The sequence below is a fragment of the Theobroma cacao genome, chromosome 5 (genome assembly GCF_053813885.1).
Source record: "Theobroma cacao isolate CCN51 chromosome 5, ASM5381388v1, whole genome shotgun sequence".
In the NCBI taxonomy this organism is placed as follows: Eukaryota; Viridiplantae; Streptophyta; class Magnoliopsida; order Malvales; family Malvaceae; genus Theobroma; species Theobroma cacao.
In genome coordinates this window covers 46,589,650-46,605,235 of record NC_142643.1, presented here as the reverse complement: position 1 = coordinate 46,605,235, position 15,586 = coordinate 46,589,650, and the positions used below count along the sequence as shown (strand labels likewise).

Genomic DNA, 15,586 nt, shown 5'->3' with positions numbered 1-15,586 from the left:
AAAAACTAATTGAACATATGGAGAAGTTTGATATCTTGTCAACTAGATTCATGGAGACAAAAAGAGAAAAGAGTGAATAATGATTTAAAGGAAAAAGGGGTTGTTGCATGGTCGGTGTGCATAGCCCACTTGCATTATTTTGCCATGGGAAATTCTTTCAAATAACAATCATTTGAGGTATGATGGCCTTTTAAATTATTTTTATGGAAATAATCATTTCGTGATAATAAATTTGTTTAAATTACACGTCGAGAAATAATTATATTTTTTTATGTCTTAATATACCTATTTTTTATTTTTAAACTCATTAATAGAATTTTATAATTTAACCGATTTTTACATACCCTTTAAATCTGTCTAGGGAAAACTGGCAAAAGTGGATTATGATTCAAGTATAATAGGCAAATTTCATTGGATGGGCTGTCAAGCAGAGAGCTGTTGGACAGACCAAACAGTAGACCTACCAAGAACTTTGATTGACTACACAGAACTAAAAACTTAAGCACTCTCTGAGCAGGAAATCTTATTGATCAGTGCCATATTAGTTACAGGAACATGCTAAACTGAACAAACCAGAAATTTGATTAAACATGAACCCCTGAAAGCAGCTTCCATGATGTAAATAGGCAGTGCAGGAGACAAATATGATCAAAACTCTTTGTCATAAATTTTTCTCCTACTTGGAATACTGGTGCATGCTTTGTATAGGGATTTACCTCGTACCTAAGTGCCATCTGTTTACTGATGCAATTGACAATCCTGAAATGGCTTCTAGTTGTAACAAAACCAAAAACTGATGTTTCATTTTTCTGAAGGGGTGACAAAAAGAAGAATAAAGGCAAATGGATCACGGCTCAACCCCTGCTATAATTTGGAGATTGCTGGTCTACGGTATAGGCAAAGAAAAAGATGGGAGCAAATTCTGCACTATCACAGATGTTTGAGGCATCTATCAGGCAGTAGTCCAGGCAAAAAATCAGCACCTGAATACATCAGCTGTTCTGGATAAGGACTTCAGGATTTTGGCCAACCCAGAAGATTGCGAATAGCTAGTGAGCCACTTCAGGAGCTTTGCTGATAATATCTTCGGAATGGCTCAATGTGCCATCCATGCCTTTTCCTTCCTTTTTATCCACAGTTTTACCACCTGCATTACCATGCTTTGATGTTGTTTTGACTCTACTGCGTGCCTTTCGGGAAGGACTTGCGAATTGGATTGCTTGTGCTTGCACATGTTTAACTTTTTGTGTCCTCTTCATGTTGAGGAACCCACTCTCAAGAGCTTCCAACACCCTTGTGGTCAATGGTCTGCTTCTTCTGCTTTGCCTCCGGGGGTTCATGATAGGTTGCTGCTCTTCACCACAAACATTAGTAGCAGTTTCCAACAAATCAGCATAAGTATTCACAATGATGAACTCGCTGCCATCGGCTTCTGCCGTTTCTGGTTCACCATTCTGAGAATCCAGTGGAACCAGGGGTGGGTTTGAATCAATTGCTAATTGGGATTGAAGCTTCTCACTACTCCCATGAGGAGTGTCCATAGATTCTGGATTTCCATCAGCTGAAAAACTAATAGGTGATACTTTCTCTTGAAAATGACTCACATGGGGGACATCATTGCTGCCTTCATCTTGAGATTGTAAGGCACAGCATAGCCCTGCTTGTTCACTAATATCAGCGGAAATCTTCTCAGTGAGGTGGCTTTGCTCTGTATCAGCACAAGCATTTAATCTCCGTCTCTTCATAGGAGAAACTAAATTAATTGGATTACTAGAGATATTCTCAGTGAGGTGACTTGTCTCTGTCTTAGCACAAGCATTTAATCTTTGTCGTTTCATTGGAGAAGCTAAATTAATCGACAGAGCAGAGAAATTCTCGGCGAGGGGACTTGTCGCTGTATTAGTATGAGCAGTTAATTTCCTTCGTTTCGTCGGGGGAACTAAATTAACAGAATGACTAAATTTAGCTCTTCGACTGAAATGGTGCTTTATTATCCTCTTTGACCTGGTATCCTCTGATATATTGGTCTTCTCATCCTGGTGAATCAACAACCCCTGATCTGCAGTCCATGAGTTCTTTGGATTTTGACTTGAACTTTCATTATCGTATTTACCCTCACTATGGTTACTATCACCTTTCAACAAATTATCAGCTTTAACTGGCTCACTACTAGGTTTTGTATCAGTGGCAACTGAACCATGACTTGATAGCCTGTCAGCAATTTTTGGCTTATGGTCATATGAAGAATCATCACTTGAATTATCTTCACTTCCTCCTGAAGAATTATTAATTTCAGAAGAAATTTCAAACTTAACCGGTAAATATCTGAGTTCTCTCACACTGCATGCTTTTCCTCCATGGAGCAGACTGGTATCCACAATGGTAAATTTAATGTGGCGTGCAGTAGAGCTAGCAATTATGCCCTCACAATGGTGAGCATTAGTAACACACTTTTCACCTTTTGACAGCATATGATTAGCATTTACCTTCCATGAATCTTGAGTATCCTTCTGCATCGGTTTGGAAGAAAACCTCAAATCAATTGGTGCATATCTCAGTTCTCTCATCTTGGATGCTTTTCCTCCATGGACCAAACTGGAATCAACGACTGTGAACTTCATATGGTTTGAACTTAAAATAGAGACTCGGGGCTTGAGATAACAAGGCTTACGATCAGGAGGATCATCCTGATCCGATGACTCTCCTGGAACCCACCCATTTTCTTCATTGCAGCTCCTGATGCCACTTCCTTCAGCATCAATCTCAAGAAGCTTTGGTTCGGATGCAACTTTGCTTAAAACATCACTAACAGAATCAAAGTAGTGGTTTCCTTTAACAAGTTTTCTTCTTGAGAACTTCTTTACTCCAGGCAGAAGAAAAACTAGGTAATGTTTGGAACTGACAGAGCATTGATTCTTAGGTTGCTCAGAGTGCCACCCTCTTGCAAGCAGACGTGGCCAAACAGCTTCCCAAAAAATATCATTACATCGAGCTTTGCTCAATCGAAAGCCTCCAGTTAAAAATCTGATGATGTCACCAGATGTAAGAGATGAGCAAGCCTTCCCAGATGGTATTTCAGGGGAAGCTTGAGTGGTCTTTGGAGGCTCCATGGCCAGGCCTGTAAGATCTGCCTTCCCATTACCAATACCTACAGCTTCTACTAGAGCACATATGCCAACGGTAGTCTTCAAATAGCAGACATAATTTTCAAGTGAAGTTCTTCCCTCCACAAATGACCTAGAGACCTGCTAATAGATTATGAATTAGAAAAGTAAAGGACATAAAAGTTCAGTCAAGCACGTTAAAGACATCTAAAAGATTATTGATTTTATGCACCTAGTTTACAACCATGATCAAAATAAGTTTCAGTAAATAACTAGAAGATTATACTAATGGTCATAGCCTTACAATTATCTATCAAAGTCAACAGAAGGGCCGTGCAAGACAATTCTCAAGCAGACTTGTAAGCATTTATGATTTAATAAGTACTAGCTGAGGAAAAGCAGTAACAAAATTACATGCATGGCTATTACAATGGACAAACGGACGTTCATGCATGGACACCATGGAACCCTCCCTAATTCAGATTCTAAGGACTGCAAAGAGTGACAGTACTATTGAAAATGTTTCCTAGAATCCACAATGGAGTGGGACCTATGCACATTTGCTCATCCTTTGAGGCTAGTCCTGAAGGAATGGATCTTGTATACTTTGTAAAACATACTCAAATATTAACTTTAGAAAAATGGATGTGCTACATCAATGGAACAGCAAAGCAAAAGTAGCAACAATGAGGATATATTGAACTCACGCTTTCTTCTTCAACATGCTGCTAACAAACGCTAAGTTGAGTCCGTGTGAGGAACAAATAAGCATATATGAGCTTCTTTCTAGAAATGAAATCTAAGCAGTAAATGAGGTTTACCTCCAGCAAATTATTTTTTGATTCATCTGGGACACAGGTAAGCAAACGAGATAACAATTCCTGTTGCCTCCATCCAGTAAAGATTTTCCGTCCATATATATTTTTTCGACTTCTTCTCTTTTGGCCATCTGACCATCTGCGGTATCTGTCAGACCTATAAAATGCCCCATAGTAAAATGACAATATATCTCCCATCTCCTTGTTTCCAATGAATCTTTTTATCTGCCCAAAATCCTTCCCAAATACATACAAACCAAGAAGAAAACCATCCACTTCTGTATTACTCCAGGAATCACATGATGAACCAGGAATTAGATGAGAGCTTTTACCTTCACATGGTCGAAATAAGTTAGTCTTACATGCCATTCCACATTCAAGGTTTTCTGCATTTGATTCTTTTTCATAAACCAACCTAGCATCTGACTGTTCAGCACTGAGTTCTGAATTTTTCTTCCTCTTAGAACTCTGGGCCTTTCTGCACTTTTTAGATTTGACAGACTCATCAACTTTAGTTCCATCATCAGGCTTACTTAGACCTCCCTGGCCTTCAACCTCAAAATCAATATCTTGTTCATAAGTCCACATGAGAGGGACAGGTAAGCCTAACAGAAAGGAATGGGCAAGATAAGGACTGCCTTCTGAGTCAACAGGGTCCATCAAAAGCCGAAGATGCTCAGATCCTGTTATCATGGGAGGAATTTCCACCTGGTATTTGTCGCCAACTCTCGGACTTATTTGTGGATCGCCAAATATATCACTTACATCAAGAGAACCTGGGGGAAGCAACTGCATGGGAGATGGTTCTTCAGCCAGGTTGTGGTTAAGATCCAACTGAACTGTTTCCATCTGCGAAAAGAATATAGGTTAAGAAATATGAGTGCAGTAAACTAAATAGCGAACCCCTAAAGATATGACATATGAGCACACATTATCCAGGAACTTATTATGTGTTCAAGTACAGATTACCAAATCTCAGACTCATTAAAAACCACTGAGACTTTTACACCATGAAACAGAGAAAATGGCAACATAGATCAGTACCCAGTTTTACAAACGGAAGAATGTAATTTTCTCCCAAGAAAATCATAAAATTGTCTCTTGAAGAAGGTGAAATTTAGTGAATTTGATCCAAACATTAAAGGATGGCTATCTGATAGTGCCAACAGAGACACAAAATGTAAGAAATATTCAACAAAGGGATGCATTGCTGATGTGATGAATCATTTTTCACTCCCGGATGAAATATTAAAGCAATAGAGTTCCAACATATAAACAGAAATCCTTATGGACTAAAGCAGTATAACGATTCAATCTTGGAGAAACATGCAATTTCAATTAAAAAGGAGCTCCTAAAAAACCTAAATGGCAATTCAGTTATCCAGGCCAATTGGAGGAAATGCTCAATCTATTAGCACAAACATTATGTTCAAAGAGCAGAGCACAAGATGCCACCTGCAGAAACTGTTAAAGAAAACCCCATTAATGATCTTTTCCAGAAAGAGAAATCCCAGTCTCTTTCTCCATATCATATGTTGCACACGAGCATACATTAACCGATTACAAAATTTACATACTGGAAACATAAACAGGGAACTAAAGAAACCCTCATTAAAGAAACAAACACAAATGCAGATAGCATCAAAGAACAGCATCTGATAACAGGATCACCGACCCAAGATCCTCTTTCCATACAAACAATTCACCATCAAAGCTGATTAAAAAACATTCGAGAGTCGAAATTCAGAACAAGAAAACAACTAAAACAAAGTGACAAACAATTCAATGAAACCAAACAAGTGATACAAAATAATACATTCACATAAAAAGAAAAAAATCTAAACTTACACAAAATTCACAGTCGAAAACAATAACATCGAAAGTAAATAGAAGTAACCCAATGATTATAAGCAAAATTCTGATGTGATCCTATCTAGAACAAGATTAACTTGGCTTTAAAGAGATAGCTAAAGGAACAAAGAAGAAGAACAATCCAAAAGAAACCACATTTGAGAATAAAAAAGGAGTGTTACAAAGGAGAGAAAGCAAAGAAAAAGAAGGGAGATTGAAATAGTAAACTTAAACCTTCTCCAGAGAGAAAGAAAAGCTTTGAAACGTTAAAAGCAAACGTGAAAGAAGGGACCTGGGCAAATGGGTAGATATGTTTTGCATTGATTCGTAGCTATTTTCAATCCAAGTATATATATCTCAAAGTAAGAGCATATCCCAAAGAAAGAACCAACACAAACAGGAAAAAACCAAAGGAACAAATGGCTGGTATTTTTCCAGTTTTGCAACTGAAATCTAAAAACCAAGAAAAGGGATTGGGGAGGTGGAGATAGTACCTGGGTTGAAGAGAGATATGGGGTGTACAAGACTTGAAGAGAAGAAACCGAAGTGTGTATGTATAGTGTTGGTGTATAGAGAGAGAGAGAGAGAGGGAGGGAGAGAAAAGTGTCGTTTGTCTTTGCAAAAGCTTTTATTACTGAGGAAAAAAAAAATCTATGAGGGCAGATTGTTCTGTAAACATTTATAATATTTGTTATTTAGATATTGAATTTCGATTTAATTAATCGGTCTTATTCATGTGTATTTATGTAATAGTCAATATTTCGTCTAAACACTGACATAATTATGACATGATAATATGAATAATTAAATTTAATTCATAAGATGTAAAATTTCAAGACGTAATGCTTAATATTAATATGTTTTCGATTATGTGAATGCATAAAAATAATAAAAATAATGTTAATCAAATAATTAAAAAATTATTATTAAACTCGATAAATTAAAAAAGATAATTATAATGTCTATATTATTGACATGTCATAATAAATGATGACGTAACTTAATGAGAGGATCATATAATATTTTTTCTATTCATATTAATGTTATATCGATACTATGTTAGTGTCAATGAATATAAAATAACAAGTGTATTTTAAGTAAAAATAATTAATCAACCGTTAATTATAAAAACTTATTTAATCCAAAACATAATACTTATTCTCTTAGATCGAATAATGATATTTCCTTTTCGAAATTTGATCCATATTATGAGAATAAATCTCTACTCGAAATAAATTCGAAATGAAATAATCATTCTGTTGAATTAAGATGAAATTATAGGTAACATGTCAAAAGAAAATGATTTTAATTATATTGTTCTCAAAGTTCAGGATGTTCTTTTATTTATTAGGGGCAGATGTTAGGCAAATAGGAGCATTTAAGCATAGTTAAGACTGGTCAGATTGGGGGGTTGGTCTTTTGGGGGGGTTTGGAGAAGGTACTTTCTGTCTTTGGAGCAATCCAGATTATTTCCTAAATAAATAAATAAATACAATTAAAAAAAAAACCATATGGGAAACTTTCATTGAACATAGAAGCAACTGAACCTGAGCTATATACTATCTTCAATTCTTCTCTGAGTCAACTCTTGGACATTATTTTAAGTTAATTCTGGCAATTAATATTAAATATATATCAACTAAACTATACTTCTGCAACAGCTGCTCATCATGTCAACGAGATTCGAGCTTTTATTCCTTTTTTTTAATTGGGTAAAATGTGTACTTAGCCTGTAATTTACTTAACTGCTGCACTTGTCTTTAGTTAGTGAAGTGTTTTAGCTTAAGCTATACGATTTTCCAGCTCTAAAGATCAACTGGGGGCAATGCTGGAAGCTAGATTGAGATCTGTTTCTAGAGCAAAATTTGGGATGGTTTTGGATTGTCAGTGTCAGAGGGTCGACATGGTGTTTTGCTGATGGAGTTGACTGATCAATGAGATTACTGAACTTGCAAAAGGAAGAGCTGGCATATTCTTATCAGGTATGTTCTAAATTTAGTCATAGTTCTTTGTTTTTATCAGAACTTTATATGTTGTTCCAGTATCGGCTTCATTGTTCTACCAGTCCATTTGTTGTTTCTTTTTCCTTTCATTTTCCTACATTTTCTTGGAAGCCAAACACAGCATTGGGAATGTTCATATATGACTACTGCATGTATCCAGGACTTGATTCTGGGAAGTTTGCTGATTTTGATCATGTTTTGGTCTTTAATCAGAGAAAGCATTAGATGCAGGGGTAAGGAGAAGAAAGGCTGAAGATTTGTGAATGTGAATGAAGATGAGGAGATCATGCTTTCCGAGATGTGGGTTTGCAAGAATAATGGGCTGGCTTCGGATTGTACTGGGAATCCTTGTTATAATTGTGAGTATATCAAGTCTCTTCAGGTTCTACTCTGCTGGATTCTTTGTGCACAATGAAGACATATGCCGCCATTTTTATGGCATCAAAGATGTTTACGAAAGATTCGATGTAAGAGCCTTAAATGATCGAGTTGCAGAAGTACTAAGAACGATGGAGAGCCTTCAGGAAAAGCTAGAGACGACTCTGCAGCAGATGGAGAAGAACAAAGATGTTTTGGATCAGACTAATATGACAAGATTGGAGCATAAGAAGTATTTGGAGGTGGAAGTGCTCAGGCCTCTTTACAGTGCACACATTGCTCTCAGACAGATTCGGCTGCCTAAGATTGAAGGCAATGGAAACGGTACCCTGAAAGAGGAACCTTTGATTAATACATTTATCACAGAGGAAATCCGGAAGTATATAACTCCCAAAGAGAACAGAATTGTGAAGGTTAACTTTTATGGAACAGAGAAGATATACAATACCATAGGGCATGCATGTGTTTTGATGAAGAAGGAACTGCAGGAGTACATGGACTATGATATAGGATCATACTGTAAAGATGATTGGAATCTAGCTCAGAAGCTTATGGTTGGCGGTTGCGATCCCTTGCCCCGAAGGCGGTGCTTGACAAGGGCTTCCAAGGTGTACCAGAAGCCATATCCTATCAATGAGTCTCTGTGGAAGCTACCTGATGACAGAAATGTAAGGTGGGGTGGTTACAAGTGTAGGAATTTCGGTTGCTTATCAAGCAAGAATCCCAAGCGAGGTTATACGAAGTGCACTGGATGTTTCGAGATGGAAAAGGAGAAGCTCAAGTGGGTAGCTAATAGCTCATCACTCGCTGTTGATTTCCTGATAAGAGATGTCCTGGCCATTAAGCCAGGCCAGGTAAGGATTGGTCTAGACTATGGTGTTGGCACTGGGACTTTCGCTGCCAGGATGAGAGAGCTGAATGTTACAATCATCTCAACCGCTTTGAATCTAGGGGCTCCTTTCAATGAGATCATTGCACTTAGAGGCTTGATTCCGCTATATGCAACACTGAACCAACGCCTTCCATTCTTTGATAACACGATGGACTTGATTCATACAACCGGGTTCTTGGATGGCTGGATTGACCTTCTTTTGATGGATTTCATCCTTTATGATTGGGACAGGGTTTTGAGGCCAGGAGGATTGTTGTGGATCGACAGGTTCTTCTGTAACAAAAAGGACCTGGATGACTACATGTACATGTTTCTGCAGTTCAGGTACAAGAAACACAAGTGGGTCCTTGCCCCTAAATCAAAAGATGAAGTCTACCTTTCTGCAGTGTTAGAGAAACCTCCTCGAGCTATCTGATCATAGTATGTCCCTATGTTCCTCTCTGTTTCAGTCGTTAGCCTCTAGCTGTTAATAGATAAGTTTCTGTACACTGGAAAAGATATGATCCTGAATCTTTGTTTGACAGACTGACATTTTCTACTTGACTGGTGTTTTAAATAATGAAATCCGTGCTCTAATGAAAGGAACTGAAACTGTTTCTTTTCCCCTTTCTGTCTCTGTGTTCGTCATAGCCTGAATCTGTGAAGGTTCTCGGATGTGTAGTAATTGCTTGTGAACCCCTTGCAATGCTTCTTGAGGTCTCTTCAGCATTGTGGATTTTTCTGCATTTTTGGTTTAGCTTAGCTAACTTGCTCTTCACATCAAAGGTTAACCATTGCTTGCTTGAATTGAACTGAAAGATGCTTTTGGGCATTCTTGCCAAATACCCTCAATGGTCCATGGATTACAGCTATGCCAAGGTCTCTAAATCTTTGGGCTTGTATCTCCTTTTTACTTGGGCCACAATGATTACAGGTGGACCTTCGGTACAACCTGGTACTGGGCCCATTCCATCTTGTATTTGGACTTTGGTGATTTTGTGATAAAAACTACTGACTCTAAATGGGATCATTTTTAAAGTAGCAAGCCCATTATCCAGTCCAAGTCAGTATATATAGGCCAGAAGCGGACCATTTTTCTCAAAGAATCCCAGTTCCAGGTTACCTGGGTCACTCTTAGCAAAGGCCTTTGCATGTAGGCAAACCACAGGTTGGTTACTCCTACCACACAACCTCAGGCAATTGATACTGGTTTGTGAATGTGAAAGGAGAATAAAAAGAAATACACAAGCTAAAAACCCGAATTTTATGCACAAGAATATGATCATTTAATTTGACCAATTAAACATCATTGCGACCTTGCCAATTTGCCATCGTACTTTATGAACCTTGGTTACCAGGATTAATTCTTTATATTTTCCATTGATGCAGGCTGCAAGCACTTGGCATTAATTTGCTTTTTATTAAAAATTAAAAAGACCAAATCACCAAAAGATAAAACCAAACCTTTTGACAGACATCAATTAGGTAAAACCTTTGATTCTATTAGATGTTCAAATCTCTCTAGAACAGCAAGCTAATAACAAGGTTTCATGGTTTTGTTTTGTGTTTTTTTTTTTTTTTTTTTTGTGAAGAAAGGAGGAATAAACCAATGTGACATGAAAACTGCAGTCTGAACTCAGGAAAAATGGCCCCATAAACCCATCTGACAAAAAATTTCCTGCCGCCATAGGCCTTATTTTTCTGCACAAAGTAACCAATACCTAAGCCCTAAACTCACTAATGATTATGACACAAAGCCATAAATATTGACCTTAGTTTAATGAGTTAAATTAGTTCTGAGCACACAATAATCCACTCTAACAACAAGAAAAAGCATCCTGGAAAAGCAAATTCTGAGCTATCCAATTGGTCTGAGGCTTACCCTTGCCCTAAAAAGTTACACACTTCTTAATTTAAACAGGTCATTTTCAGACAAAAACTAAATCAAATCAGATTCCAGCTTGAGTGATTTACAGAAATATAAATGGAAGGAATCTTACCAAAGTTAGGTTATGGCATAAAAAGGGAGGAGGAAACCATGAAAATGTTTTTATTCTTGCAAAGCCCTCAAAAAAGTTTCCAACCATATCTAGGGTTTTGACAGGTTCCATGTACTATGGATATAACCCCATGCCCTTTTGTTTAATTTTATTTAATAACAAGTCTAGTGCACCATGGAACCCTAGCTAATAACTAAGAAGGTTTGTACAGCTTTACATTTATATTATTTTAGGCATATCTTTGCTGTAACATGGCAACTAGATAAGGCAATCTTTGTCTCATCAATAAATTAAACTGTGACTAATATTAAAGTCAAATGTCTTATATATGGTCTATGAGAATGTTTCTTGCTTTCAAAAAGAAGGAATTTCTACTGCTTTACGGTCTATAAAGATGCTTATTTTCAATTTAAGATGTAGATCCAAGAGTACATATATACACAATGTAGTACTACATCATTATGAATTTCCTGCTGAACATGCTTAGAATCCTAACAGTCGAAGCATATCATTGATATTTCTTTGAAGTTTCTTGAAAATTAGATACTTTTATACCATTAGGCATATACATACGATCAGATAAATATGTTAATGTGAAATTATGACTAATTAATTTTGAGATTAAAGGAGAAATACTTGCATTAGCCCATGCTTTATTTGAAGAGAGAATCAATATATAAGTAGTGTTAGTACAGCTTTTACTGTATCCAAAGAAAGTTAAGGCAAATTGAAGTGATGTTTATGTGATTATGCTTTTATATGTCATCCAAGATGAAGGTTTATATGTACTTTTCTTGTAGCATAAAAGTGGGAAAGGATTGGCAAGATGTCTAGAGATTTCAAATTCGAGTCGTAGTGTTCTCTTCTTATAGCATAGAAGTAGGAAAGAGTTAGTATGTAAGATATTTTAGAAATTTCAAATTTGGATTGTAATATTCTCTTCTTGCAATATAACAGTGGAAAAAGGTTAGTAAGATATCTTAGAAATTTCAAGTTGCAATCCTAATATTCTCTTCTTGCAGCAGAAAAGTGAGAAAGGTTGAACAAGATATCTTAAAGATTTCAAGTTTGAGTCATAAATTTCTCTTCTCGTAGCATAAAAATGGAAAAGGTTAAAGAGGTATGGTAGCATTGATAATCAAAACCAAACTCTAAAAGAATGAAGCTCATCAACAACACATGGTGACATGACCAGAAAGGAATAAAAAGGCTTTTCCTAACAGAACCCAAATATTTTTTGTAAGGCAAAAGAACCAAAAACAATAATAATAATCAAAGGTCAGCAAAATTAATCAACTAGAATGTGTTTGCTGCATAAACATCAGTACTATATTTTATTTGTTGCGGCCCCATTGCATTTTGATTTGTTCCCAGTGCTCAAAATCTGTCCTTCAGTACTTCTCCAATATCTCAAACTCTAGAACACTCTGGTAGTATTTCATTGGCGTAGACCAAAAAATCTCTATATACTAATATATACAGTTTAATTTATTAACCAAAAGTTACACATGATGCAGGAAAAAATCTTTTGAAGCAGACAGTAGTGGAATTATTTTGAAGCATCATCAGCTAGTGGAACTAGCTAACAACAAAGCTTGATGCTGTAGACAGGAATTCCCCCATTGTCTTAACTAGTCTTTTATATGTAAAATATCTGCCCAAATAGTGCCCTATGTATGTACTATGCCCTGTTAGGTTAACATCTTAAGTTGACCAAACCTAACAAAACTGAATTCATGAGAAGGAATTCTTTCTCTTTTTGAAGCCAAATAGTAGTGATAAAACCTAAACTTTAACCTAATGTGAGGTAACCAAGCACTAAGGTCTAAGGGTATATGATCAGTTTTTTTTAGGTATACTGCTATATATGCTTAGGTTCTCCTAAATTCTAAATCATGCAAACGAGCACAAATATCCTCCACTCATTTGAATACAGTGCAAAGAATATTTTAAGGGAAAGATTAGCATATTTAGAGCACAAAAAGGCTGTAAATGCAGATTATCAGGAGTGAATTTTGAAGAAATTTATGGTGATAGTGGGGGAGGGGGGGACCATATGGTTTTAAGTCTTTTAAGGGTTTGAAGGTTTTTTTTTCTTTTTTGCTTGGAGAACCTGCAAATCTGTAGACATGGCAAGATTCTATGTAGAAAAAGCAGTCCCTGTCACTTTGGCTTGAACTTTTGATTGGTCAGTGTATAGCTTAAACCTTTGGAGCTTTAATTTAAACTTAGTTGCATAATTAATCCATATTGATGCATATATACAGATTGATGTTCATGAAAACCATGAAGGCTAGTGTTTCCTTCTGGAATATATTCAGAGAAATTAATTATTGTGCTGATTCGCTTGCGAAAACGGGTGTGGATATATATAGAAATTTTGAATTACGATGTCAGAAACAAGCTGGATATGGTGATAGTTTTCAAGTGTAGACCAGTAGCTATTGTCGGCTCCCATTTCCAGTGTTGATGACTTGCTTTAGCTACTTGTAGCTTGAGCATTTATTAATATAATTCTGGCTTAGCCAAAACAATAATAGATTGATGTTCGTGTTCCTTATGCTAAAGTGAAAATTTAGTTTGAAGATTGATTTGAGAATTGGTCTGAGAGCTCTACCTACTGTTTTTCCATGTACAGAAACAATGTTTTGTATGATTTGGTATTGAGAAGTATTCCTTCAATAGGGCTTAGGGGCTTGCATATATGTTTAGCAAAACAAACTTACAAAGAATCTTTTAAGCAAACTAGGGGGTGTCTTGCTAGACAGTTAACTAGTTTCAGCTCCTTGGCTGCTGCCCTAGAGATTTTGTACCCAAACTGATCTCATCCCTTAACCACCTGAAGGATATGTTAATCTCAGGAAATTGGGACAGTATTTCATCTTAAACAGTTTGCACTTGTCAAAAAACTCTCTCAAAATTTGATTACAATATGTAGATTATAAGTATTTTTTTAAAAAAGATTATAAGTATATTAATTGTTCTCCTAGAAAAATAGTTATGACAGTACACTGACCATGTTAGTCTAAGTATAAAGTTTGTCACATATTTTAATTATACGTATGCATACATATACATTGATGTGTATAAAAAAATAAAAGTAAAGTTGAGACAATTAACACCAAAATTGAGATATTTGAAGTTACGAAGATAGTGTGTGTTTCGAAATCTCGATTAACCATTTTTATGATAATCGAGCGGAAACTATGCATATGATTATCCGTGAAACTCACATGTCATCGGATGATATGTTGCATCCTCATTGTGTCTATACACATGCATACACATATACGCAGAAATGCATTTATATAATAAGAAAGCTTGTGGATCAGGGAAGCTACGTGTCTCAGCTTGAGAACATCTAGTTTCCATTAACATCTGAGTCGATCTTTGCCCCAAAAAAATGGTTGATGAACAAGATCAACTGCTGCCAATTGCCAACGTGGGTCGGATTATGAAACAAATCCTGCCACCAAGTGCCAAGCTTTCAAAAGAGGCTAAACAAACAATGCAAGAGTGTGCGACAGAGTTTGTGAGCTTTGTCACTGGCGAGGCATCTGACAAGTGTCACAAAGAGAATCGCAAGACTGTGAACGGAGATGACATCTGTTGGGCTCTGAGTGTTCTAGGGTTTGACAACTACGCTGAGGCTATAGTAAGGTATTTACATAAGTATAGGGAGGCTGAAAGAGAGAAAGCTAGCCAAAACAAAGCAACCAGCTCTCAAGACAAAGATGAGGAATCATCAGAGGATAAAAATGGCCAACCAGCTCAACAAACTGAAGCTCCTCCAACCCCAGTAACTATGGGAGACAATTCTGTCACAGAGCCTTCTTGAACATGTATATTTTATGGTTATCTAGTCTTTGTGAAGGTTTTGCCATATGAATTGAGCTATATGGTGAATTGGTGAAGGGGAAATGAGCAAGTTCAAGGACAGCTTGTGTAATCAAATTGTAAAAGATTTTCAATCTCTTCTAGGTTTGATTGTGTGAACTGAGTAGTCACTGAACACTCAGGTAACTTTGCTGTGTCTTTTTCTTTGATTCATGGTCACATACTTTGTTTTCTCCTTTTCACCCTCTCTCCATCCCCCCCTTCTCTCCCTTATTCCCAACATTTTGCTGTAGAGGGGAAACTTCTGTGAAGTTGTATTTTCCTTGTCCAATTTAATCTAGCTAGAAATGATACTTTTAGAGGAGTTTAATGGTATTTTGGTGCAGTTAATTTTGATGCAAATTAGAGTTTGAGCTGAGTGCTTAGAGAAGAGATCGATGAACAGATTCACTGCTGAATACTCCAAGTCATTGGATTCTGCATACACATGCTACAAATGTTAGATGGACAGATCTGAGTAAAAAGGATTTCTTTCAATTGATTGGCATCTCTTTTCTCTTTTTCTCTTTTTAGAGTTTCAATGAAGGAACATTTTGGAGCTAACCAAGACACATGAAAACCTAGTTTGCAATGTAATTTGATGTGTATTTATGATCTTATATTCTTTTCAAGAATAGAATTTGTCAGAACATATTAACTTTGTAACTCATTAAACTCTAAAGGA

At 36.5% G+C, this 15,586-nt stretch overlaps 3 protein-coding genes across 5 annotated transcripts; 2 read left to right on the top strand and 1 right to left on the bottom strand.

Annotated features, from left to right (window-relative positions):
• Window positions 1-491: 491 nt before the first annotated feature.
• On the bottom strand, window positions 492-6,397 carry LOC18600453 (uncharacterized). Of its 2 annotated transcripts, none has more exons than XM_018121161.2 (3): window positions 6,268-6,397; window positions 3,926-4,771; window positions 492-3,245 (listed from the first exon to the last, which is right to left on the bottom strand). In XM_018121161.2, the coding sequence occupies exons 2-3, from the start codon at window positions 4,769-4,771 to the stop codon at window positions 1,050-1,052; spliced, it is 3,042 nt and encodes a 1,013-aa protein (XP_017976650.2). In that variant the 5' UTR covers window positions 6,268-6,397; the 3' UTR covers window positions 492-1,049. The 2 variants fall into 2 exon arrangements, with proteins under 2 accessions (XP_017976650.2, XP_088662970.1); XM_088806844.1 differs by lacking the exon at window positions 6,268-6,397 and adding an exon at window positions 6,066-6,112.
• A 1,259-nt stretch (window positions 6,398-7,656) lies between these two features.
• On the top strand, window positions 7,657-9,631 carry LOC18600452 (S-adenosyl-L-methionine-dependent methyltransferase). 2 transcript variants are annotated; one of them, XM_018121165.2, is made up of 2 exons: window positions 7,657-7,755; window positions 7,990-9,631. In XM_018121165.2, the coding sequence occupies exon 2, from the start codon at window positions 8,046-8,048 to the stop codon at window positions 9,459-9,461; it is 1,416 nt and encodes a 471-aa protein (XP_017976654.2). In that variant the 5' UTR covers window positions 7,657-7,755; window positions 7,990-8,045; the 3' UTR covers window positions 9,462-9,631. The 2 variants fall into 2 exon arrangements, with proteins under 2 accessions (XP_017976654.2, XP_088662971.1); XM_088806845.1 differs by having other exon boundaries at window positions 7,719-7,755; window positions 8,008-9,631.
• A 4,750-nt stretch (window positions 9,632-14,381) lies between these two features.
• NF-YB4 (nuclear factor Y, subunit B4) lies at window positions 14,382-15,586 on the top strand. The gene is made up of 2 exons (XM_007030897.3): window positions 14,382-15,044; window positions 15,249-15,586. Exon 1 carries the CDS (start codon window positions 14,429-14,431, stop codon window positions 14,861-14,863), a length of 435 nt encoding a protein of 144 aa, XP_007030959.1. The 5' UTR covers window positions 14,382-14,428; the 3' UTR covers window positions 14,864-15,044; window positions 15,249-15,586.

Excerpts from the sequence above, each read along its gene's own strand:
- LOC18600453 (XM_018121161.2), bottom strand. The coding sequence starts at position 4,771 with ATGGAAACAGTTCAGTTGGATCTTAACCACAACCTGGCTGAAGAACCA. Across the intron at positions 3,246-3,925 it reads CAAAAAATAATTTGCTGGAG|GTCTCTAGGTCATTTGTGGA; the intron begins GTAAACCTCATT and ends ATCTATTAGCAG.
- LOC18600452 (XM_018121165.2), top strand. The coding sequence starts at position 8,046 with ATGAAGATGAGGAGATCATGCTTTCCGAGATGTGGGTTTGCAAGAATA.
- NF-YB4 (XM_007030897.3), top strand. The coding sequence starts at position 14,429 with ATGGTTGATGAACAAGATCAACTGCTGCCAATTGCCAACGTGGGTCGG.